This window comes from Pyrgilauda ruficollis, unplaced genomic scaffold, assembly GCF_017590135.1.
Source record: "Pyrgilauda ruficollis isolate IOZ18807 unplaced genomic scaffold, ASM1759013v1 scaffold15, whole genome shotgun sequence".
NCBI lineage: Eukaryota > Metazoa > Chordata > Aves > Passeriformes > Passeridae > Pyrgilauda > Pyrgilauda ruficollis.
In genome coordinates this window covers 4436158-4462733 of record NW_024513654.1, presented here as the reverse complement: position 1 = coordinate 4462733, position 26576 = coordinate 4436158, and the positions used below count along the sequence as shown (strand labels likewise).

Genomic DNA, 26576 nt, shown 5'->3' with positions numbered 1-26576 from the left:
TGCAATGTCTGGTTATCTTTATGCACACAACCCAAATTTCTGTGTTGCTGGTTTGGCTCCTTAATTCAGAGACAAGTTTTTGTTAAACCAAGCTGAACTCAAATAAATAGCTAGTCCTGTCTAGTCTTCATTTGCAAAAAGTCTCTTTATTTTATTTTATTCTACTCAGAAAAGAAGTATCAATTATATTTCATGCAATCTCTTCATTAATCTGGCTGGCTGGAACTAAAACTTCATTCCAAAACAGATCATGTATTCTGGACATGATTTTAAACTTGCAAGTTCTCTCTTCTAAAGCTGCTACCCTTTGATGGATTCTTTGATTTTGCTGTTCACTGGACACTTGGTCAATCTCCAGGATAATGAAATTCCTACAAACTAATGCAGAAATCACATTCAGAGCTATTATTTCTTATAATAATTCACAGAGACTGGAAATAACTTTATTTTCTACACTTGCAAGTCAAACAGGCCTGCTAAAAAGCAATTACAAACTCAACATGCAGGTTCTTGAATTTACTGACACACGTTGATGCTGGACATGTGTAAGCTTCCCATTTCTTTCCAACCAAAACAAAAAATTGGCATTTTTTAGCACTGGTCACAACTCTGCATTTTCTTACCACCATTTTATGCTCATTTATCAACAGTGACAGAACAAGGCAACTTTACATTGGAGATGGACTCTCACAAACCAGCTACACACAAAAAAAACTTTCATAAAATAGTTTGTGCTAAGTTAAATATCTCTAAATTCAGTAACTGTCAATTACAATATATTAAATAATATTGTAATAGTGGTGAATTTTCAGCTCCACTGAAGTCACAGGAAAAATTTACAGAACTTCATCCTCAGCCTCTGTATCCCTTCCAAAAACAGGGATAGAGGCATCAGTCCTCAAAAATATTGCCCCAGTTTCCTTCTAAAATAACACTAAAGTGAGTCAGATCTCAGCAAACCACGAGATGAACTCAGTTTGGAGTTAATCTCAGTGATGCCTGGTTTTGCTTTTTAATATAAATCCATATTTGAGTTGAGCAGGAGCCAGGAGCCCAGCTTGCCACGGTGCTGCCGTCCCAGGGGAGGGCAGAAAGTGAAAGCACCATTTCAGCCTCACAGGAAATGGTCATTTACCCCCAGAAAATGTCCTTAAGGACAACCTCAAGCTGTGCTCAGTTTTTAGGTTTGTACTTCTCTCCCTTTCCTTTAACTGCAGTCCTTAAAAGCTCCCCAAGAGAAACAGAACATCAGATAAAAGTCTAATCCAAGGCATATCAGCAACAAATACGGGCACAAAGAGATGGAGCTCTCCAGGAACTCTCAGCGGGGACATTAAGTCTGCTCCCTTGAAACAGAAACTTTAACTTCTCCAGGAGCTCAGCGAGGCCGTCATTAAATGGCTTTGATAACCTTTAAGATTTTGCAATTCATAGTGAAATTCCTCAGTGCCTGTTAACTGATTTTGTATCACATAAAAAGGTTTTCTCATTTATTTTGGTTGCAAGCCATATGGGCATCACCACTTTTCAGCACACTGTGTAGGCAGAAAACGTTACGCTGTTTGACAGAGTGGTATAAGTATTTTCTCCACAGAAAGGAATTCTTCATAATAATCTTCATGAGGATTATTTAGTGGTTCTCCCCATGGCAGGAGGCTGAGGTAAGGCATGGACAAACCAGAAGGTACAGTGCAAAGAAACCTCAGTACCAGGCCACAGATAAACACACACCAGATATGATGCTGACGTGAATGACCATTTCTGCTGCAGATTGGGAGCAGATCAATACTGCACAGCCCAATTAATAAAACATAAAATGACTTTTTAAAGTTGCTGTTGAAGCTGTACTATCAATAATATTGCAATATAGACTAATTTCATATCAAACAGATACGAAAAACAAAGTTAAACCTGCATTGCACTTGATTCCCCAAGACCTTATGTCTGCTCCACATAAAAATGAATGATTAATAATAGTGGCCAAGTGTTTAAAATTAAATCAATGAATCCATGAATGACAGGAGATGCAACCCTCCGAGGGTAAAACTGAATTTGTTTCCTTTCTGGGGGAAAACCACCCACATATCCTTGAATAAGAATCTTTGTTCAAAGGCTAACAGGAAACTCCAAGTTGATTCAAGGTAAATACCAGCCCCTGTTATCCAAGAAGATAAGAAGCACAAATGGATTGGTAATGTTACAATGTTGTAATACATTACTGAATTATACAACAGTGTTATTTCCCAAATTCCTCCAACTTATATGACTTAATGGGGACACAGACAACGCTCATATATGAGATAATAAAGTGCTTTCATAAAGGATCACAACTTCCTGTGTTTCCAACAGAAGTATTTACTAAAATGTTATTAAAGATGTTAACCCATGAGCTGCTGCACCAGAAACAAAACAGTCAGTAAAAAAGCTGGAATATGGTATTTAAGTCTTCCTGTACAATTCTACAGAAAAAAAAGCACCTGCAACAAAACCCAGCAGTGGTACCTTGTCTTTTTTTTTTGTTAGCATAGTTCTGAAATGTGCACTGAGAGCTGCAGGATAAACCTCCCGAGCTCTATTTCACATTAGCCATGTGCATTGAAATACCCACTCTTGTTAGACAAAGGATAAGGCTTATACCAAAAACCACTGTGCCACTTGGCTGCATATCTTTGGTATATTTATAGTGCAACTGTTCTGCTTCTTTTCTGAAGGGGAAAGTTTTCCAAAGCACTGCATCCTCTGCCACTGAGAACCTACCACAAACCTCTACACTCACTGGGACTTCTGACACTGACTTACTGCTTTAAACAAATGAAGAATGTGCAGTGAAAATAATTCCTTCCTGTTTTTTAAACATACTGCTGAAATAAAATGGTATCATGCTGGAAAGTAATAGCACGTCTCAGTCCTCTTGCAAGATTTTAGGAGCATACAAATGTGAGCACAAATTTCACAGCAATTTTTAACAACAGATATCCAAGGTGCTATTTGAAAACATCTGTAACTTAATGATTCTTAATCTAGATTTAGTCAACCTTCATCTCTACAAAAAAAAACCAAAAAACAAAAAAAAAACACCTGTTTTTCATTTTGCTTAGATACTTAGAATTATTCATAATGCATAGAAAGGCTAGAACTACTTAATTAAAATATACTGCAAGCGTGTTTTTCTAAACTTATATTGCTAAAGCCTTGCTGTACTGTAAGATTTATTGGAGTTGGCCTTTACAGTACCATGTATTGACACAAGCCTGGCTATAAACCTGTGTTTCAGCCTGTCTGAGTGGGCACACAGCACACGACTATGGCACAGATCACCCAGTGGCAGTGCAATGAAATGTGGAGCCATTGAAATGCCATCTCGTGGGCTTTCAGCTCCTGAACAGCAGCATTCTCTCTGAACAGGTCTGTCCCACCAGGCTTGCATATTGCTGGACACTGGCCTCGTCACTGGGCCCCTTCCTCCTCTTCTTGTACACGCTGTAAGGCATCACGGTTCTCTTGTGGAGCACTCTCACCCTGCCCAGCTCCTTCAGGCGACCTTCATCGACTGCAGAGGCAACCAGAGAACACAGAAAAGTTATTTACAGTGTCCACAACACCTTAATTTATGCCTCTAGCTTCAATATGCATAATGAGAACTGCATGAAGTAAGAAAAGTCATCTGCAGATGGAAGCTGAGCTGTGCTGCTTTGGATTGTGGCTGGCACCAAACCCAGGCTGCAAAGGAACTGTGTCTACAGCGTGTGGAGAGGTAAATCCTGCATCACACGTTGCTAATGGTGATGGATGGCATTTCTGAAAACACCTCTACTGCTGTATTTAAAAATTCACATTCATTTAGTGCTCCTGGAGCCAGAAGTCAAACTCTATCTGGGGAAAACTCAAACGGAACTGACCAGGGGAGACTTGTCATTACAGAACCCCTCAAAACCCACCACACCAGCTGGGACAAAGGCACTAAAACCAGCAAGAAGCCTCAGGTTGCTTCCTTAGGCAAGCATCAGGCAATAAAACACCTTCCCAGGTGAAACTCCCTGGCCCTCCAGCCCCAGTCTGCTTTTCCCTCAGTTATTTGGTTCTGTGTTTCACTCTAGGGGTTACATGTCCTTACTTAAGTCTGATCCCTGAGCTCTGTAGATCAACAGGGTGAGCAGTGCAAGCACTCCCTGGGTGGGTACAACACAATTCCTCTTCAAAGATACACACACCACAATTAAACCTTATTTCCTTCACATACAAACCCCTTGTGCCTTAATTTATCCAGAATCATACACATAAGAGTGTCGCTGAACAAATTAAAACTTCCTTATTTTTATGAATCCCACTGATGCTCCTACTGCTTAACAATTTATATGTTATATAGCTGCTGTGTGTCAGAAAAATTTGCACTACAGTGCTAGGAAACTCTTTAAAGAAACTCAGAGAATGTGCCACACATCTGAGGCCATTGCTGGATAAATTAGTAAAATTATTATGAAATAGTGGGAAAAGAAATATTGGACTTGGAACTTTAGGTTCAAAAAGTCAACCAAGAAGAGTCAACCTAGAATCTGAAACATGAGTTTGAGAATAGAACCATATAAATTCCAGCAATAAGAGAGATGCTTACTGGAATGTCAGTATTCTGGGACATGAACTATGCAAAGTCTTCCTTTTGGACCTTCTTTCTGCTTTTAATTAATGCTTCTTCATGTTTTAAAGGAGGCCATGAAACTCTCTTCTGTGCAAGACATTCTGAAGAACCTGCTCCTGTTCATCCACAGAAATGGTCTACAAACTTTTTTCCTGCAGATTGCCTGAATTTAGTATGTGAAACTTAATGAAGGCTGCTTTACCAAGTTTGAAATGACTTCATTACTTTTATCTGTGTTTTGATTCCTGACATGAAAGCACAATGTGTTTCTTAAGACTTAACTGGGAAAACATGGTTTGAAGGAAGAAAATCTGAGTAGTACTTGCTAAGATTGTGTTCCCCACTAATTATTGTTGGCAATTGCTTTAGATAAACACCAAGTCAAAAACACTTCATGGCTTTCTCCCTCTCTTTGAAATCCATCAGGTTTTTGATGTGTGGCCAACACCTCCCTGATATCCCAATAAGTTGGTTTTACCACCAGCCCTTCTGCCTCTTCTGTTACATCCTCCTTGCTGAGAGTTCACCAAGGAAAAAATCTGCAAGTTTAGCTTCTGGAGGTGACACAAGTGTAAAGTTATTTTAACTTCTTAAATTGGAAAGTTTCTATTTACTGCACCTCTAGACTGACTCCCAGTCTGTGCCCTGGGATGGATTCAGGCCAAGCTGAGCCCTCACAGCTCCGTGCCAAAAGCACTTTAGAGCTGGTCCCTACTCCCTGTTTGATACTCACTGATTTCAAATATTCCCAAAGCCTGATACGCTGGGTGAGTTCATCTTCTGGCTTGCACTGCTGCTGGCCCCAGATTTGATTTCTTTGAGAGACTAAAGCTACTGTACCTTGGTTTCACTGCAGCCTTCCTGGCTCAGCTGAACTCTGTTCTTGCTGCTCAGCATTTGTGCCCTTCCTCCACTTTTACTCCTTGCAATGAAAAATAACATTCCAAATTTCTACAATGATTACCTGTTCTTCCACTGACTCCCCTCAAAATCAAAGCTTTAATAACAAAATAACCTTCTGTAAAAGTACTTAAATGTATGTAACTTAAACTCCATCTGTAAAAGAAACCTTTTATTGAGATGTTAAGTAAAACAATGTCAGGTACATAGTTAAGCTTTTAGAGATGGCAAGTAGGAACTTTTGTCACTATCATAACAAATCTCAAAGTCAGAACTCATCCACCTTTCAGTTGCTGTTGGTCTGGAGGCAACATCAAGGGAATTCAGGAAACCATTCCCTTTAAACACCATTTAAATATAAGCAGAATAAATTTAAAATAATTTAATGGAAAATAAAAGCAGATTGGGCTCTGGCACACTTTAACAAAGAAGTTACTCTCCCAGTAAGAAAAATTAAATATCTGCTCCTCCTGAGTGGCACATGGTAGATTTGCTCTCTATTCATGGCAGGCCTTCCCTGTGTGGCTGATGCTGGGATACAGCAGCAATCACAATTCAAAACAAGACCAAATGCTTTATTACAAAAAATTCCTTGCTGAAAATAAGGAAAAAACTATCCTTCTATTTCCAACCCTTGGTGAAGAAATTTTATTTAGTGACTTACATTTCTGGGAAGACCCTGACTGATCAGATAGTGGAACAGTATTAGGGCAATTTTAGTAATTTCTGTAATCACTGAATACAGTGCTGTTACCACTAAAAAGTTTTTTCAAAGTGCTTATTTTTTTCCTCCTCACACTTTGTCATTTTTCACCTCCTGAGCTGTTGATTTATTACAGTCTACAAAAGAGACACTGTCATTTGACACAAAAAATATACAAGGTTTCATCCCTTAATTCAGTTACATCTATCAGTATAGTCTGGATGCTAGATACACAAAATACAGAGCAATCAATTATGTAGATTGAAAGTTCCTGTAATTTTAGGGAACTGGGCAACTGCAGCTGCCAACTGAAAACAGAAATATTATCCTTTAAGTCTCAGAGCTAAAAATACAGGTGAATTCTTATTGAATAAATTAGCTGTCACTTCTTTGTTTTTCTCCCCTGTACTCCTAAAGCAGCGAATTATTTATGCTGCAGTTGTCTATTGAAATTTGAATATAGGAGAGATTTCACTTCTAATTCAACCTTGCCACTGTGACCCCATAAAGACTGCACAGAGGTGTTAAAAAGTTCTGTTCCCAGCCCCATACCACTGTTAAATGGAATCCACACGTGGAGGATTTCCTTTCTGAAAACACAAAGGGTATCAGACACGCAAAGCAAGGAGCAGGAGTGACCCAAAGCCTCTCGTGCAATGGGGTGTCTTGGCAGGCTCTGGTCTGAGTTCTGACCCAGCTCACTCACCCACCTTCACCCAAAGGGCAGCCTCAGGCTGCACTCACCCAAAAAAAGGCTCCCACACTCCAGGGATGAGGAGGAACGTGAGGAGCAGGAAGCCCGACCAGCTCCTGGACAGTCCAGTCCTTATTTCTTTGCACAACCCAGATCAGCTTCCCCCTAAAACTACAACCTCCCTCCCAAGCCAAAACATCATTTTCTAATGTTGATAAGCATTCCTGCTGAAATAGCAACACGAAATAAGGAGGAGTGATTTCACCTTTTTTATTCACAGCAATAGAAAGCTGGACAGCAGTGTGCTTTTTAAAGAAATCCAGAATTTCATGGTCTTTTTCTAACAGCTCAGGGGTGGATTAGCATTTTTCTAACGTTATTTGTGGAAGCCCACATCCAAATATTTTTATTCTTCACATGCATTAAGCTTTATTATTACTCCCCAATATAAGCTGAAGTGCAAACCAGCTCCATCTGGTCAGAAAGCTGGGTAAGCACGTGCAAAGCTGGACAAGTGAGACTTGGAGTGCAGAGTGAGCTCTGCAAGAGCCTGAGAGCCAACACCATGCTGAAAAAAAGGGTTTCTGCAGAAAACTATTACTAAATCAGCTTTTTGGTGGTTTTGATCAACAGTGGTGTGGAAGGGCAGCCTGAGCTGCAGCATCCTGGGCTGATCCTCTTTAGAGCCATGGCACTTATTCCCTCCTCCCCTTGGACAGACTCCTCACAAAAATGGCATTTTTTAATTTCTCAGGGGTATAATCTAGAGATGGAAGCAGTCTAACTTTCCTTTAAAGTTGTTTTTTTCCACTTACAGGAAAACAAGTCAAGAAATAACTAAAAGTAAAGTGACAAATGTATTGACTTTCCTATTTTCTAAATAGGAGAAAGGACAACTGCCAATTTCCAAAACTACCCACATTAGTCACAGGAAAATATTTCCTATATTTTCTGTACAGAATGGACTCAGAATTAGCAAGAAGCCTAACTGAGGACTGACCTTTATAACTCACAAAAACAAATGTGGTACTCCTGCTAAACGCTGAAATGATTCTGTTTCTGATCATAAGTTTAATTTTCTTTAAATGCTCCTTCAACTCCCTAGAATCATGAAAGTATTTGGCCATTATCACTTTGTAATTCTGCATCCATACTACACAGAAAACCTAGATTTTTTTTCCCCCCATAACAGGATAAAATAGTGAAAGAAAGAAAGAAAAAGGCAAAGAACCAACCTAATTCAAAAATGAAAATATTTAAATCTGTGTCATTAACTGAAACCTGTGATTCACTTTAAAAGTAGACAATGAAGGAAACTCACACTATAAATTAAAATTCCATTTTGCTTAAAAATGGAATCTCAAAAGAATTATTTTACCTCTAAGCATTAAATCCACAGAACAAAAAGTCTGAAGATAAACACTTGACAACTGCTGCATTTCCAGCCCAGGGATGTGCTGGGGTTTTGATTTTGTTTCATGTTGCTTGTGGTTTTTAATTTTCAGTTTTGAAGCACTTAGGATTTGCATTGTTTTTAAAGATGAACAGAATGTTCCTATTTTTACAGTCAAAGAAAAAAAAATAAAATTCAATTTACAAGGAGATTAAAAGTTTCATGATACTCAAGCTTTCAAACTAGGTGTAAAAACGACCAAAGAAGCACCATCCCTTGCTGGTTACACTATGGTGATGTTAATTTATATGAGGAACACTACAGCCTTGTTGAATTTTTTTTTAAAATAAAAGCTACATCTGGTTTACATGACCTTGTCACAGTTAATGATCAATGATTTTAAAACAAAGAAACTGCAAAAGGAAGAAACGCATTAACTTTTCAAATTTTATGACTGAAACATAGGAGATATTAATTACTGGAAATCAAAAATTACTGCACCGCAATCAGAAGGCAAATCTTTCTGACCTTTGAATTTAAGCTCATTTTTTACCCAATTTAAAGCATAATTTCTTTTGTTCATCAGCAAAGTATAGGATGTCACCCTCAAAAACATAAGGGCCAATCAGCAATACCCATTAATAGTCATATTTATATAAAACAGTGAACTGAAATGTGCTTTTTCTCATATTTCTTCTTTCAAACTAGACTCATACATTAAGGAATATTAAAGACCCCTATGCCTTGGGGTACAAAAATACTAACTCAAACCAAAATAAGAGTACAGCTAAAATGAAGCATAAACAACAACACACAAAAATCCAATGAAAAGAATTCTTAATTAAAAGCAGAATGCACAAGTCACAAAGGAAGTACAGTAAAATGCTCAGGATATTCTCAATCAGCCAAATCTCTGCAGTTACTCTAACGAAAAATAGGAATTTTTGAAACCACTGTTTAAAAAGAACATGTTTGTAAAGCGGGAAAATGCACCTTTATCAAAACATTAACATCCTTAAAACAGGGGAATTACAGTTTTACAGGTACAGGCATCCTTCAAATGGGAAAAGACAGGAAGTTGCAACGAGAAGAAATCCTGGAGGCATCTTCCAACCCAAATTTTGGGCTTTGTGCCTGAACTCCTCCGAGTGGTTTACGCCGCGGAGCTCCACGGCGAGGAGCGGCAGGCGGATCGCGCTCGCCCCGCTGTGCCACCGAAACAATAACTCATTGTGCTGGGACTCCCGTTATTCCTGAAGTAAGCAGGAGCAGGGGCCACTGGAAAACCTTTCCTGTCCATGCAGCAGCTCACAGCAGCTCGGGGCTCAGCTGTAATTCACAGCTTCTGCCTTACCTGGAAACAATTCCTGCCCAGCACTAAAATACAACTGCACGCGCTTGAAGGAGATGCACGTAAAATAACATGTATGAAACTCACAGTTTATTTGAGGAGCTCTCATATAATACAATTATTCTTGCCTACTTCAATATATTATCCTGAAAAAAGGTGACTGGAAAATGTCTACTGAAGGGCAAGATTTAAATGACAGAAGCACAGAATCATTCCGGTTGGAAAAGCCCTCAAAGACCATCAAGTCCATCCATGAACCCAGCACTGCCAAACCCACCAATCCATGTCCCCAAGTGCCACATCCACACAGCTTTTAAAACCCTCCAGGAACTGTGACTCCAAGGCTGCCCTGGGCAGCTCTTCCAGGGCTGGCAACCCCTTTTCATGACGAAATTTCTTCTAATATCCAACCAAAACCTCCCCTGGTACAACCTGGTGCTGTTTCCTCTTCTCCTACCAAGGACTGATAGTGATATTCCTCCAAGGATTTGCTTTTTAGGAATGCAGTGCAAAAAACCCTAGTAGTACCTGGGAAAATGTTAGTTAAATGGGACTGAACACCTCTCATTTCAAAACAGCATCCAGCACCTCCAAAGTCAAGATACTATGACAACAACAAAAAAAGAGATATAATCTAGTCAATGGCAAGTTGACAAAGATAACTTCTTTACTTTTAGATGTTCTTCCAGAGGACAAAATGAAGTAGTCACTTCAAAAGAAGTTGAATCTTTAACTGTTCTTGATGACTTCAAAATGAGAAATCAGAATGTGAACTGCCAATGAAGAATACTAACTGCACACCCAGGGCACTTCAGGTTTGGGCTTTTTTTTCTATTTTAACTACATTTTTTGGTTATCTAACCAACTTCCAGCCGTCAGTTTAAGTGCACTGTGCAGACAAGGGCCCAAAGCAGAACCACAGCACAGGTCCAGCTCTGTTTTGAAGGCAGGGGCACTGTGAGATGTTCTCACATCCCTGTGATTCTCTCATTCCTGTGCATGGTCTCCCTAACCCAGGTTTCCTGACTGCAGCTCCAGGCTCTCAGCAGCCTGCACAAGGCATTTTTGCAGATCAGAACTAGCAAAGTCAAAGCTTTACAGGCTCATTCATGGCCTGACCCATTTTTGATGGACCCCAGAGGCATTTCTAATGCCCAGCTCTGGTTCTGGGGAGTTTTATTTGCTCTGAGTCAGCACTGGGGAAACATGACCAAGCTTTCTGCTGCATCAGATGTGTGTCCTCCACACTTCTCAGAACCTCTGTTAGCTGAGCTTTTCTGTTCCTTGAAGTATCCAAGTTATTTAAAAGAATGCAGGAATGTTCTGCATTTTGAGTTATTAATTTCTCTTCAGAGACAGAAGGGGAAATCACAGTGAAAATCCAACAAGCACTTGGAAACAGCACATGAAAGCAACTCTAAGTCACTGGCTAGCAGGGAATGGAAATTGCACAGATATCTTTGCAGAGACTTTAGCATGGGACCTGTCATCTCAGGAACATAATCAAAGTGACTGTTACTGGTGGGAGAGACACATCAAACACATCATTAGATCTGTGAATTAATGGTTGAGAATAGTAATGCATCTTAAACGGGAAAGATGAGGGATGGTGATGATGGCAGAGATGACAGGACAAGGGGGAATGGCTTAAAGCTGCAGGAGGCTTGGATGTAGATGGGATAATGGGAAGGAATTGTTCCCTGGGAGGGTGGGCAGCCCTGGCACAGGGTGCCCAGAGCAGCTGTGGCTGCCCCTGGATCCCTGGCAGTGCCCAAGGCCAGGCTGGACAGGGCTGGGAGCACCTGGGACAGTGGGAGGTGTCCCTGCCATGGCAGGGGTGGCACTGGGTGGGATTTAAGGTCCCTTCCAACCCGGACCATTCCATGACACCGTTCTTCTATGAAAAGCCAGTAAAAAAGACAAACTTCAGAGATAACACTTTAAGGAGTTACAGCTCCAAAACAATGGCAAGAAAATGGGAAAAATCTGAAGGAGCAAAAGAGTTAAATACTATTTATTAACATATCTGAACTGCATAGAAGTGAACGTGGCAGAAAGGAGCAATAGGATCTTTCAAGAAGAAAGGCAAAGTCCTCATTAAGACTGACGTGTGAGGAGGAAAAAAACCAGAGACAACAGTCAAGCTGAGAATTACAAATGCAAACATTACCATGAAATAGGAAAAATTGAAGCAATTGGCAGTAGCTTATCAGCTAAATAAATCAGATTACAGCAATCAATTTGCTGGCTAAATTAATTAAAACATGGAATCAATTACATTCCACGTGAGGAGCTGGGATGATGTCACCAGAGCAGGGAGTGAACGAGGATCATTCCAGAAGGTCTGACCCTGGCACAGGTTTCCCTGGTGGATGTTGGAGTGTGGCTCAGCACATGCCTGTGGTGTCCCTTGCATGGCTGCTCTGTGCCTGGGCCTAATTACAGCTGTTAACTTTTATCACATTTGGAAACCAGTCCCACACGCTCATTGTCCTCAGCACGAAATAAATCTGCACAATCACTCTACTTGTCCCACATTATTGAACTTTTAATTTCTACTCTTGTGCTCCTAACACCTTCTGCATATGGAAAATGATTCCTACAGGATTTGGCAGTCCTTGCCCTTCCCAACATTCCCCTGAATCTTCACCAAAAAAAAAAAAAAAAAGTAAAGCAGAATTATTCTGCTGGAAAATCAAATATCACAACGTTCAAAAGGTGCAAGAGTCTCTTGAGCATAAACCCATCTAAGAATCATCTCTTCAATGCAAAGGGAAGTGAAGTATGCCAAGATATCTTCATTTTTCAGGGAAAGTCCTCAAAAAAAAAAAGTAGTTTCAAAATACATCCATTTGTTTCACAAATCTCTCTGATGGTCATCTTGGATTAACACATTTTAAGAATTTTGCAGTCCAAGCCAAAGGTTTCATGCACCACACCAGGAGTCAGACAACCGTGCTGCTTGAAGGGCACTGGTTTATTCTGCTACATATACGTTAAATCAATCCAAACTCTTAAATCACAAATATTTATTAAAACTTGCATTTTCTAACCCACATACCAATTCATGTCATGGCAGTTGATTAGGACCCACAAAATAAGAGAATAACATTTCCTTTGTATTACAGAAGCACTGCACATGAGGCTAAAACCCCATGCCAGTCATTTCTATTTAATCCAAACACAGTAAAAAGTGAGGGGAAAATGTGGCTGGCTACACCTTACTGGCATTATCTTCATTGTTTAAACATCTTGTACACTCAAGGATCACACTAGATTTAGAAAGATGCATTCTGATGGCTCTAAGTGTTCATGAACTTAATTAGAAACAGAAACTTGTAAGATGTGTCTTTCCTAGAGAAGCTGCTACAAAGAACAGGGATGTCTGTCTTTTTCTTGGTTACAGAATTCAAATTTATTACCTATAGCTGTGATAATAGTGGAAAGTTACTTCTTTAGAAGACTTTAGTTCGTGATCCATCGGAGTTTATTTAAAACGTTTCCCAACTCTCTGAAGTACACAACACTATCTTAAAAAAAAATAAATTATAAGCAGCAGTTCTTGTAGAGCAAAGCAGCAATTTCTCCCAAATCAGATGATTGCAGCGTTCTGAACAATTGGTTTAATGTTTTCCATCTGTGACAGTTTTGCAACCACATTTTCATCATCCCGAGAAGTTCAGTGCATTTATCCTTGTAAACATTAATCTGCATCACACCACCCTTATAAACATTAACATATCCTGGCCTTTGCATTAATCCCTCTGCCTACACCCAAATCCCTCTGCCTACATCCATCCTACAGAGATACAGCCCTTTGCCAGGGACCTGAACTCTGAGACGTGACCAAATGGCAACCACAGGACACAAATATGTGATTGTGGCTTTTCTGTTCAAAGGAGGAGGGAACAAGACCAGTATCACACTGATATACTAAATTTTTAAAATATATTGTAAAAATAAATAGTCTCTGTACTGGATGGGAAAAAAAAGTCAACAAAATACTTGTGTTCACATACACAATAAATATAAAAACTCTTTGATAACAAAGAGCACTAAAATTTTTACATAAAATAAAATGTTTTAAAAACACAATACTAGAAATTATAGTTATTGCAATAGTTGTGACAAATTATTTTTCTAGTGGAAGCATTATGCACAAAAACATACATTTAAAACAGTTTTGTATAACTGCACATGCCTTTAGATTTCTGGTTTTATTTAAGTTTTATTTACTAGAACTAATAACACTCAGTTGCCTGAAAGAAGCATTAAGATACATAATGCAATCACTACTAAGAAGATCCAGAAGTTGTTAAATATTGGGATTTTTATTTGCATTTTACTACTCTAGCTTACTATGAGCAGCAGGAAAGATAAATATAAAGATGTATTTCTAAAGAAACAGTTTTTTCAGCTATAAGCTTTAAAAATCTGGTAAAAACATGTAATAAATGTTACAAGATTAATACAGAGAAAGACTGGAAACCTGAAGTAATTTTCTTTAGTTCAGTAACTCAAAAATGAACGATGTGCTATGAACTCAGGAGGTATTACATGGAATGGGCTTTTATAGAGTGACTCTTGTGAGTGTGGAGTGAGGATTTTCTGACCTCTCCATAGCTTTGTGTGGTGTTCCAGGACTTCTTCCCGAGAAGGGGAGCTCAGGCACTGATTTTAGTGTTGGCTTGGGTTTAAGTTTTGTTTTATTCTGATGGTTAAGGCTTGCATGTGAACACAAGGGAATTTCAAAGGCTTTTTGGATGTCAACATCTGTCCTGTGTGCAGCCACAGCCTGAGCACTGGGAAGTACAGAAGAGACAAATCCTCTCCTCTGGATTCCACTGCCTATTGTCACTCTGGCTCACACCAGCTGGACACAGCCTAAACCCTGAGTTTGCTAAGGACTTCCACTCTGCTGGAAGAAAAAAGGTCCTCAGTGCTGTGCAGAGGTGGCAGATGCAAAGTCTGGTCTGCAGCAAGGAGTGGGAGGTGGTTGCTGAATCATTTGGCTTTGGAATCTCTTCAGATGGTGTATCCAAATAACAGCCTCCCTTCTCACCTCTACAAATATCTAGTGAGATGCTCAAGTTTGAATCCATCACTTATTTCTTGCTCTTGTCAAGCCCTTCTTCTCACTGTTCTACCTGTATGAACTACTGCAAAATTCTTCCCATCTTCTATCCATGTCTCTGCCAGCTCCCACACCATGATCACATCAGAGATCCTCACTTCTAAAGCTTCCCTCACTCTGCTTCACTCCATCTTCATTCCTAGCACCTGCAGGCAGCAATCTGCCTGCAGTTCCACCTCTGACTATAGCATCTTATCCCAGACAAATTTATGCTTTGAAGGAAACTGCTGTATGTCTCTCCATTTTCTTAATTTCTTCTACAACTCTCACACTGCAAAAGATTTCTCCATAAGCTCTGAAAGACAACTAAGAAACTTCCTTAGATCCCTCTCTTTGAAACTCTCCTTCACTGCGATGTTTACAAAAAGGCCAGTTCAGTCTAATACTATTTAGTCTATTAATAGACTATAATTTAGTCTACTACCACAATTGACCAGGAAACCCAGAAGTGCCTCTCTCTGCCTTTATCCCACCCTTTTGCATCCATCATGGTTTGTGTTAACCATACCCTCCGGAGCAAAGAGTGTCTTGTCTCCAAGAACACACAAAGGCAGAGGAGCCTGTGTTATGCCTTTGTTATGTGCAGTTTTTGTTCTAATGTGCTGAAGAAAATACTTTCAATTTAATTAATGTATTCCATTCGGTGTCATTTTGATTTCACTCTATTATTAGATCTGCAGGAAGTTGAACAGATGTGTATTAGCTTAGCCAATTTATCAACTTCAGCAAATGAAATGGTTAAGACAGAAAAAGCGCTGAAGTCCTTTTGAAGTGCAGCTCTCAGAGCTCTGCTCACAGAGTTTCTGCAGACACAGGAAGGTGGGAAGCAGCTTCCACCACAGGGATTGCTGTGGGCCATGCCTAAAAATTTGGGAAAAACTTTTTCACCTGGATAACAGCCCCATGTTTACCAGGGCTCCACCAAGTACACCCCACATGATGTGACACAGTCCTGTAACTATGAAGGCTTTGAAACCACTACTCTCAGACTGGGATTGTATCTGCCCTAATCTGAAGTTGCTTTTTAAATTTCTTGACAGTCCAGCACTGATGGGAAGAAAGATTTGAAGTTTCCCACTAATTTAACTACCATCCCAAAAGCAGATATTTTACTCCATGGAGATATTTTCCCCAGACTTCTTCCAGGAGCAACAAACTGAAAATCTCAACAGATATTAGAAAGAGAGAGAACATGACACTGAGTTAGTCTAGAAAGTGGAAGGACAAAAATATTTCCAGGATACCAATAAATGATTTATAATTCTTTCCACACTGCTCTTGTTTCATGGGTAAAGCTGTTAGGGAAGACACCAATTAAATAAAACCCTGAGGAGCAGTTTTGGGAGGAAGTCAATGGGTGTGGCAGGCAGACCATGGCCAGGAATACTTCAGCAAATGCTGTCATGTGACTGACCTGCTCATTAGTTTGATGTGTTATCAAAGTCACTGACTGCAGAGCAATGTTTAATTAATTCTTCTTTCTTTAGCCTATCTCCATCTGCACTCACAGCTGATGGCCATTAAATGAAGTTCTGCATTATCTCCATTTCCAGATTGCATCAGTATCCAAACCCTCCATTAGTGCACCACCTCACAAACTACTCACTTAGTTCTAAATAAATGCCTAGCTACTGGTTATTAATATCAGAATCTCCATAAATCTCTCTCATTTATAAGATGATGCCAGGTCTGCTAAATTTTTCAAAGTGAACAGATCAAAAGTGAAGAATCTGTTCCAAGGCATGAGTTATATAAATTGATACTTTCTTATGCTTTAAAATAAAAATCCACTTTTCATGAGTATCTTTTAATTTTTATTCCAGAAAAGTAAAAATAAATCTTATTTAAGAAGGAGCTCTGCAATGTATGCATACCAATACTCAAAAATCCTTTTCATATTACAGAGGCTTGAAAGATCAAAGCACATAACACACTCTCCTGAACCTGCAATTGGTAAATTGATTATGTAAATTGTTATGTTTTTTTTTAAAGGAGGGAAAAAATTCAGAAAATGCTGAACACATGAATTATGTCTCATACAAATTATTATGAGACAGTATTTCCCAAATTTTCTGCCATTACAGACAGCAATAGAAGATGACCATTGCCAGTGACTGCTTCACTGCCCCAGGCAGCAGTGAAAGTCACACCATTTCTCCCAGTTGTTCACTGGCTTTGGTTATTGCCCTGAGTTTCAATGCTGGAAGATAAATCATGCCCCACTTAACAAACATAATTACAGACAGTGCCACAGAAAGCTGATTCAAGAGGAATAAAGCACACGATCATTTGTATTGCTCTTTTAAAAATTCACTGTAACTTCATTAAACTCGTATTAGTGACTGTTGGAGAGAGTAAGGAGTGAGGAAGGCAGCTGATTTCACTGGTGAGAAATGGCTTCCTCTGAGCAGCAACCCAAACCCCCAAAGCCCACGAGCTCCCAGCAGGCCCAGAGCATCTCAACGTGCAGCTATGTTTTAATTTCCTTAAACCACAGGACACAAGTCCCAGCTCCAGCAGTGTCTGGAGTGAGACATTCTCTGCTGATAATGATGCAAAGCTTTGTTTCCCGTGGTTTCCAAACGCCTGCAATGCCACAGGGATTTCACACCATCCACAAGATGCTGCCCCTCTGCTGCCACAGGGTTATTAACACCTTCACAGGCACCAGTTCAGCACTCTCCCCTTTCGGAACACCAAAAGTATCCCAAACATCACTGGCCGCCAAAACCATTCCCTTCTTCCTCCTAATTTTGTAATTTTTTCCCCAATTTCCCCCCACCAATCTAACAATGATGGATTTATTTGAACCTTGCTATTGTAGTTCTTATAATTATTATTATTATTAGTGTTTCCATTGAGCAACCAAGTAACAGGCAGAGCGTGAGGAAAAGCAAGGAACTCAACAGCATTTCCAGAACTTCACAGTCCTGCTTAAGCAGTCTTCAAATTCCTTTAATTTATCCACATCCTGCCTTTTGAAACAGTTAACTGCCTAGGGAATCCTACTAAACTACAGTAAAAAGCATAAGGACCAAAGAGAAAAAAAAAGGTAAAAAGAGTAAAAAGAAAAAATGTAAAAAGAAAGAAGTAGTTGCTGAAGACTGCTGGGACTCAGGTAAATCTGTGTTCTGGTGTCTAGAAAAAGACCACAGTGTTACGTGCTCTTGAGCTGAATAATGCCACATATCTCTGAAAAACATCACAGCCACACTCCATTGTTACTCACAGGAGAAAGAAAACTTAAAAAGAGGAAATTCAACAAGTCGCAATTAATAACAAAAGTTAAGTTATTCCCTTTCCCCCAAGCACCACACCAAGCATGGTCTAACACAGCTCCCTTGGGGCTTGCCACCGGCCCAGAGAGTCAGTAATTAAAGCAAATTAATGTCTTTTTTCCATTTGATTGCCTTGTTTTCCAGTAGCATCACTATTGTGCTCTGGTCAGTAACAATTTCAACCAGTCAGTGCTGGTAAATCACTCAGTACCTGTTGCACACAATGTGTAAAAACTATGTCACGTTACACCAAGATGTTTAAGGTGCTTCTGCTGTTTACTGTGTCCTTCACATCCACATCAATTAAACTGCATGTTTAATTGATTGTGAAACTAAATCTGCCACTCTGTTTCATAACAAAAGTACCTGATGCCTTTAAGCTTCTCCAGTCTTTCCACTTCCCTGTATTGATTCCAATTTAATTCCTTTATGCATTCATCCAACAGGAATGCAAGTGAGGAACAGTTATTTTATCGGTTTTGTTCATGCCCAGAATAGCAAGTATAATTTGAAAATAATCTGAAAGGCAGCAATATGTGTTAATTTTGAACTACTTATAGTCTACAGGACAGAATATACTTAAAATGTGCATTGCTTGAAAGATAAATATTTGCTGCAGGAGTTGTGAATTGTACACTTTTTATCCTTTACAGGTAAGATTTCCACGCTGCTTCAGCAGCAGATGATTCTGACACGTTAGAAGCAGACAGACAAATCACAGCTATTTCATTCTGTGCAGCCTCACCTGCTTTTCCATCCTGGTTGAAGCGGGAGTACTTGGAGTGCTCGAGCAGGGGCAGGCATTGCTCAATGGGTGTCCACACGTAGGTCTCAGGGCACAGCAGGTCAGAGGGCCTGTACTGACCCTGCCAAGGGGAAAAAATGGAAAAAAAAAGAAACCAAAAAGAGAGCAGTCATATCAGTTGCACAAGAACTTTGGCTACAACCTGATTTTCCAAAGAGCAAGAATAGTTTTTAATCTAATCTACACCAAATGAGGGTTCAGTGAAATCACAGGCTTAGTCATTTCAGCACCATCTCAGGAGCACAAACTCAACCTTGGCACGTGATGAAAATGTAAAATTAACATAACACACTTCCATGATATCCAAGATGAACTAGGAAAGTTTTGGCTTTGCTTACTGGAACTCTGTATTTAAGTTATCCTCTGGAGTTCTGCTGAGCTGGGGCCAACACTAAAAAACTCAGCACCTCCAAAAGCAGCTCATCTCAAGTGTTGGTAATTCTAGCAAATAATGGAGACCAAAACGAAAAAAAATCTAATGGAAAAACCCCACTGAACAGTAAGCAGGACACTGTTTTTATTACATTAGTGATGGAGCATTTATTTCATTGCTACTTAAATAGTAACACTTTAATTCATGGAGCTTTTCCTGGATTAGCTTACAGGTAATGATTAGTGAAATTCTACTATTTTTTGGTTGATTTATTAAGAAGATATTCTTTGCAGACATTCCCAGAAACTAAACAGCCTTAATTATTTTCTCTCCAGCTACACAGAAAATCACCACCTCAGCAATAATAACCTCCTCTAATCAGATCTTCATTTGATTTAAAATAAGATTATTCAGCAGCCTATAACTTAAGTCAAAATTCTATCTTTGAGGCATTACTCATGCAATCCATACACTCTCAACATTCAGAGCCATATGGTGGCAATAGCAAATGAATTTTTCGCTTGCAAACTCATTACACATCTCAGCTTGAAAAACAGCCATACAGTAAAGGGAATGAAAAGATCTAAGTATACAAATTAAAAATTAAAAGACTGGGTATTATCAGAAGTCACCCTGCAGTTGATGCCATTAAGAGTTCTTCACATCAACTACATTAAATGGATAATTAAGATTATCATCTTGAGATGAAGTTGATTTAAAAGAAAGCCTTCCATGAAGCTGAGCAAGGTTTTGGAAGGGACAGCCCAAAGTTCCTGTGGCTGCAGCCTGGAGGTGAAGACATTTAGGGACACCCTTAGGCAGTAACACCCAGCTCTGGAGAATGAGAACCACCAGAAATTCCCAGTTCTTTTTGTACTCTTACTGTTCGACTCTTCATGATATTTAAAGAACAATTAACTTTTAAAAAATATTTCCCACCAACAGTAAATTGTTCACTAGGAAATACAAGAATTATCTGTGATAAAAACTCATCATGTGCAAAAAAGATAAAAATAACCAAGCTTCATGCTGAGCCTTGTCAAATACCTGAGGTAGATTTCTGAAAAGGTCTGTCTGACTGATTATCTCATTTGCAAAACATCCAGAACTGATTTGTAACTACTACTGTTGGTTTTATTGGGTTTTTTTTTAATTAAAGGCAAATTTTTATATTAAATTAAAACAATATTCCTCCAATTCCACCCAGAAACTTAAACCTCAAGGCCCTAGAAAATCCTCTAAAGCCAGAGAATGGAAGTGACATTTTTAAATAAACCACTTTGAAATGTTATGCTCTCTAAACAGAAATAGTTGAAAGCTATGTGAAGGTAGTGCTTAAAGAACTTTTAATCATCATTACCCAGATGAAACAGTTTAAGGACTTGGGGAAAAAATATGCCTTTTCAGTCATATTTTTAAAAAATTAGAACATAATTACTTGTTGATTTAAAGGCATTTTCTCAACTAGCCAAGAAGGCAGAAAAAGCCAAGGAACTGTCTTTCAGAGCTGTTGCTTGAACACAGAAAATACAAGTGGCAAATTAATCTTTCCTAGTAGCATGAATTTAACTCATGGCTCTAAGAAAAGACAGCCCAGGCACTCAGTTTCCCTAGAAGATCCTGCTCCCACAAATTTATGACATTTGCGGATCCCACACATGAAAACCACTATGCAACCCTATTCTAGATTTCCCACTTACTTCTGTAACATTATAGTCCTTCATAAAATGGGATGTATAAAATTAACTTCATTGCAGCATTACTGGTTTGGTTATAATTTAAAAAAACCCTTCTTTAGCACTGAGCAACATAGTAACATGAAAAATTGATTATCCAACCCATCATTGTAGAGTCAATATTTATTTTGGGCATCAAAATACCATAATTTGGAGAGGAAAGGGAAAAATAGTTCTGAGGTGACTTCCTTTAGATGTTTTCTTACCCCAAAATTTAGGAGCTTGTTAATGAACTTCCCTGGAGGCACAGCAGGCTGTGGGGATGACACATCACTGACCCAGGACACTCCGTGGAATCAGAGACAAAAATGAAAGAAGCCCTTGAGTCTCTTTGATACCCTCCCTCCCCAGAAGTGTTTCCAAACACACCAGAAGAAGAGAGTTCTCCTGTAAAGATGTTTTATTTACTCTGCTGCTCAAACCCACATCCCATGAGTCACCCCACAGAGGAAGGGGAACCCAGGACATGCCCAGGTGAGCTCCCAAAGAACAGCGTTTGCACTGTGTCCATACTGAGAGAATTAAAAAGGGAACCCACAGGACTTCATTCAATCAAATGAAATTATTTCTGAGGGATTTTGCCTGCCCTCACCCTTTTTCCATAAGCACTTACTCTCAATTTATTTACTTTCTTCAGAATATTTAAAACCTCATATTTGCTTATATTTAAAATCAATATATTTATTTATTTGAAAATAAACCACTACAAACAAATCCACCTCCAACCTTTTTCCTCTCTCCCTTTATTCCTGGACTGCAAAACCACCTAAACCTGAGAACCTACACAGATTCTGCCTCATGTACATGAGCATCTGTACTTCAAGAAAAATGTTCCAATTTCATTACTCATTCTAAAATGATTACATCATCTAAATAAATTGCCTCTCAGCGTACTATTTATTTTCCTTCTTATTCTTAATATTGATTTGCAGCATACACCCAACATAAATCCAAAACAGAAAGGGATCTCCTAAAAAGAAGTGCTACAAAGGGATTTATCACAGTAGAACTTAATCAGATTTGCAAAACTGATTTTGAAAATCATTTCTCTTTGGCTTCAGATGAAATCAGGATTCATTTCACAAGTGATTCTGTCTACGGTAAGAGTTCACAACTGAAAACATTTTGCTTTCTTTTATCTCATTATATACAAGCTCTTGCACAGTAGAACTGTTTAAGTTGTCCAGACCATCTTGGGAATATTTAACTACAAGACTTTCAACAAAAAGTATCCTCTTACAGACCATCCCCAAGCACTTGTCTCAGGTTTCAGCTTCTCAAACCCAATACCACCTGCAGATGAAATGAACTCTGTCAATACAAAACAACTGCTCATATTTCTCTCTCTGCATCTACATTTTGCCAAGAAATATCCAAGACACAAAATCTGCTTTTTTGAAATGTTTTTGGAATTTAAAAACTCCTGGTCTAGTGGAAGGTGATGGGAGTGGAGGATCTCCAAGGTCCTTTCCAATCCAAACCATTCTGTGCTATCTCCATCAGACTGAAGAGAATTAAATTCTTTACAGCACTATGAGGTGAGGTATTCCATATCTTTAACCATCCTGGTTAACCTGTCCTTTTCCCAATTTTGCTTTTTCTTCTTTGAAACAGGGGAAAGAGCCACAGGGGGAAACCATTTAAATTGCATTGTTCAAGGAGCATAACAACCCAATGCATAACAAAGGTACAAATTAGATTAAAGGTACAAATTACATTAAAGGTACAAAAAGATTAGATAAGCATACAAAAAGATAAATATCTGACTAATCTATCAAATGGCTTGGCTAAAAAGCAATTCTGAAAATTAGTATGGCTAAGACATTCCTGAGCACAGGGTTCCTTCTACCAAGTCAACTCATTGCAACATAAATGTGACTGGTTTTTAATAAAAAAATACCTGCAAGATGTTTTATTGTCACTAATATTTGTGACATTTTTCTTCCTATATAATATAAAAGAGACAATCTTCAAGGTACTTTCCCTTATACAATTAGACATGCTGCATTTTAATTGGAAGCTTCTGGAAAGAAATTTTACAGAGGGACTGCCAAGCCTAAATTAATACTTCACACCATGATAGTTTTTGTTTTACAGTTTTCAAATTACAATCAGCCAGAACTTCTCTGAACTTTTGTTCCACAGGAAGGGCAAAGGTTTTAATGAGACTTTAGTCTGGAGATTACTTTTTAAATATTTTGCAAAATCTGAGGGATTTGGTAAGCACTTGAGATGAAAAACACCAGCAGAGTTTGTTTTTCTAGTCTAAGTAAAACTTAAAATGTAAAACTACCAAGAAAGACAATAGTCTCAAAAATTAAGGTCAAGCACCAGTAGCACTGAAAAAACAAAATAGGAAGGTTAAACTCACATTTAATTCCTTTACCAGGTACAGTTTACATCTGTATTCTATTTTTTCACAATAAAGCCATTGATCTTTTATTAAAAGTGAATTAAGACTGCCTTCATCTCCATTTCCAGCCAGCTGCCTAGGAAAAAATGCTCTGGCTACACAAACAAAGCAACCCCAAATTATGAACAGCAACCCCTTAGAGCTGGGCAGCGCTGCCCACCACGGGTTTATGGAATTCAGCCCTTCCCTGAAAGCCAAGCCCTGTGCAGAGTGCTGCACAGACCCCTGCTCCCTGATTTCATTCCACAAACAGAAATCGAGTTTATGGATCCCCAGGAGAGCCCTTGGCTGGTAACTCGACCTGCTGGGTTCTCCCAGTGGGATGTGCCAGTCTGGACAAAGAGCAGCACATCCCAAGCCCTCTGTGCTTCCAGCCTCTCTCTCACGTGGCATGCAGCTGGGTGAGGCCTAAAAGACTTCAGAAAAACAACAAAATCCCCTCCCTGTGCCCCAAAACTACCTCCACAAATTCACTCCCACCTCGTAGTCACTGTTTTAAACATCTTTTTAAACAAACAAAAACCCCGTAAGCAATAGGCACAGAATGAGGCAAGCAGCTGTTTATCCAGGAGAGATGGCTGGAGACTTCACCTTTATCATCAAAAAGAAAAGCTACCCCAAAGAGGAGTTACAACATTGGATAACTCAATTAACAAGTTGGATCTCACCAGGCTGCCTGAAACTCCAGTGCCAGCTTCAAACAAGCAGAGTTTCTCCAAACTGCAAACTTTGAAATAATTATGGACTGCACATTTTTGGGATCCCAGAGCTGCATTCTTGAGAGCTTAGCCACCTTTCTGTTTCATTAAAGAATAATGTGTTGTAATCCTTAAAAGATGTTACGAATAATAGCCAGAATTTATTTTGCAGCTCACAGAACTTGAGCACATGAAGTGCCAGTCTCTGCTCTTCAGAAATATGTATTCATTCTCATTTAGCTACATCAGCACAAAATCTGTGTAATGGGAATTTTACAGGCAGCCGGGGAGTTGTAAGGTGCTTCCCAAAGCACCTCAAACATGGAAACTCAGAGCAAACACCCACCTTCTCACATATTCTTTGGAATATGAAATTCCAATGTAAACCTCCAAATTCCTGTAAGTGAAATGTAAATATAATTTGATGTTGTATTTCCAACAGAAATATGGAATCACAGAATGGTTTGGGCTGGAAAGGACCTTTAAGGCCATCTACTTCAAACATTTATCTACATCAATTAATTATATCACTATTACTTTTAATTGTCTTTCTAAATGTTCCTCAATGATGTTTAAACTGACAAAGCACATTTGTAAATAGTTTGCCAACTTGCACCTCTTTTTTGTTTATTTCCAAGTCCATGCAATGTATTAAGAGAAATAACTGATGATAAACCCAAAGCGAAAATAGTTCTGACATTTGTTTCTACACGTCAAACAGAATAATTTCCTACAATTATTGACTATATATTCATACTTGGCTGTACCTCACTAAATATTAAAAAAAAAAAAAAAAAAAAGCATTTCAGAAGGTTTTCATAGTGTCCTGCAGGTAAACAGAATATTTCAGGTAAGTGTAAAACAGATTAAGATAATGAGTGAAAGTCAAAAAGGAAGGCAGCCAAGTTTCACATTCAGCATCCTACAATTATAATGTAATTATTTGGCTATTAACTACCTACAATGCTCTTAACCCACCACAAAAGTGGAATTAAATTAAGTTTATCTTAGATTTCACTGAGATTGACGGTAAATCTCAGCACTTTATTTGCCTAAGGTGCTCTGCAAAGAAGTACTTTTAAAGAAACGCTCCCCCTTCCCCTCAAAACACCTTCAGAAACTTTTAGTGTTTCTTTGTTTTCCCAACATGTGCTACTCCTGAACTGGATTTTGCTATCTTCATAGCTTAGTGTCCATTTCAAATAGCCACTTTCCCCTTGTCCTCTTTCCTAGAAATTATCTGAATTATTGAACACTTTCAAGCTTGTTTCTGATACTGGAAACAGCCAACAGGTGTCTGAAAAGGCTCATGGGCTGCGAGAGAAAAAACTGCTTTCCACTGAGGTAAAACGGGAACAGCTGGGACAGCTTTTGATTTTTTTTTTTCCCTTTAGTCTCTCAGTCTGTGCAGCTCTTCTTCCTCCTTTTTTATGCCAATATTATCTTTCCCTCCACTCAGTGAGTAGAACAGGCCAAGGGAGGCTCTGGGTGTTTATGTTGAGCTCCAAGCTCCGACCTGAGGCACGTTAATATTCAAACACTCCATCCACGGCATCCAAGAAGCCAACAAAGTGCTGCCTGAGATAAAGCACATCCATGCCCACACTCCAACAGCTCTCCTCTCTAACACCACTGTATTAATCAATGAGATAATTCTGGTTTCAAGTTGAAAAGTGAGCACTAATTAGCATGGTCGAGAGCCTTAGAGAGGGCTGCTGCTTCATCTCTTCCTTATCAGCTTGGGATGCACTGCCCAGAGCTGGAGATAAGACACAGCTCTGGGCATCCTCTCACAGCCACTCTCCAGCCCTGCTCTCTCCTCCAAGACTCCTTGCTAAGAGCTTGTCCTTTGTCATTTATAAAGAGCAGTAAAGTGAGAGTTTTGCCTTTGTTCTAAGCAACTAAAGCCACTCTCTTCAAAGTCACAGCATCAAAGGCACTGCGCCTGGAATAAATGGAGTGATAAGGCTTGCACAAAAGAGTTAAAAAAAAATCTGTAGGTTCAGGAATTACAGCATAAAAATTTGATGACACATCCATATTTACATGAATACTTATGAAAATTTAATTTAAAGATTGTCAATCGTTTATATTCCTGTTCTTTGCACTTAGGGATTTACTCAAACCACTGGGTGTCCAGGTACAGTAACACTTCTTAGACACAGACATTAAATATCTGTGCCGCCTCCCACTCCATTCCTCTTACTCTCAGGAAGAAAGATGGATAGATTCAGTCACATAAATTCTACATTTGTGATTCTTAAGACTTCAGTAGCAGTCACAATTCAGATTAAACCCATCAGGCTGGATTTGCCCTGGAGATGGTGTTTCACATTCTTAAGACTTCAGTAGCAGTCACAATTCAGATTAAACCCATCAGCCCTGGAGATGGTGTTTCACGCTGCAGAGCCAACAGTACAAACATTACAAAATGGTCCCTTCAAGACCAAAAAAGTGCATTA

The 26576-nt window shown here is 39.1% G+C and overlaps 1 protein-coding gene across 5 annotated transcripts in view; it reads right to left on the bottom strand.

Annotated features, from left to right (window-relative positions):
* Positions 1-427: 427 nt before the first annotated feature.
* Positions 428-26576, bottom strand: part of ATE1 (arginyltransferase 1) — a 68917-nt gene continuing 42768 nt past the window's right edge. For 4 of the 5 annotated variants that reach the window (XM_041461245.1, XM_041461243.1, XM_041461247.1 and 1 more), the window contains 2 exons: positions 18835-18955; positions 428-3550 (listed from right to left, as the gene is read on the bottom strand). In XM_041461245.1, the coding sequence (XP_041317179.1) occupies positions 3372-3550; positions 18835-18955 (300 nt within the window). In that variant the 3' untranslated portion in view covers positions 428-3371. Of the gene's footprint in view, positions 3551-12357; positions 12495-18834; positions 18956-26576 lie in introns of those variants that run through there. The other variant, XM_041461246.1, reaches the window with a different exon arrangement.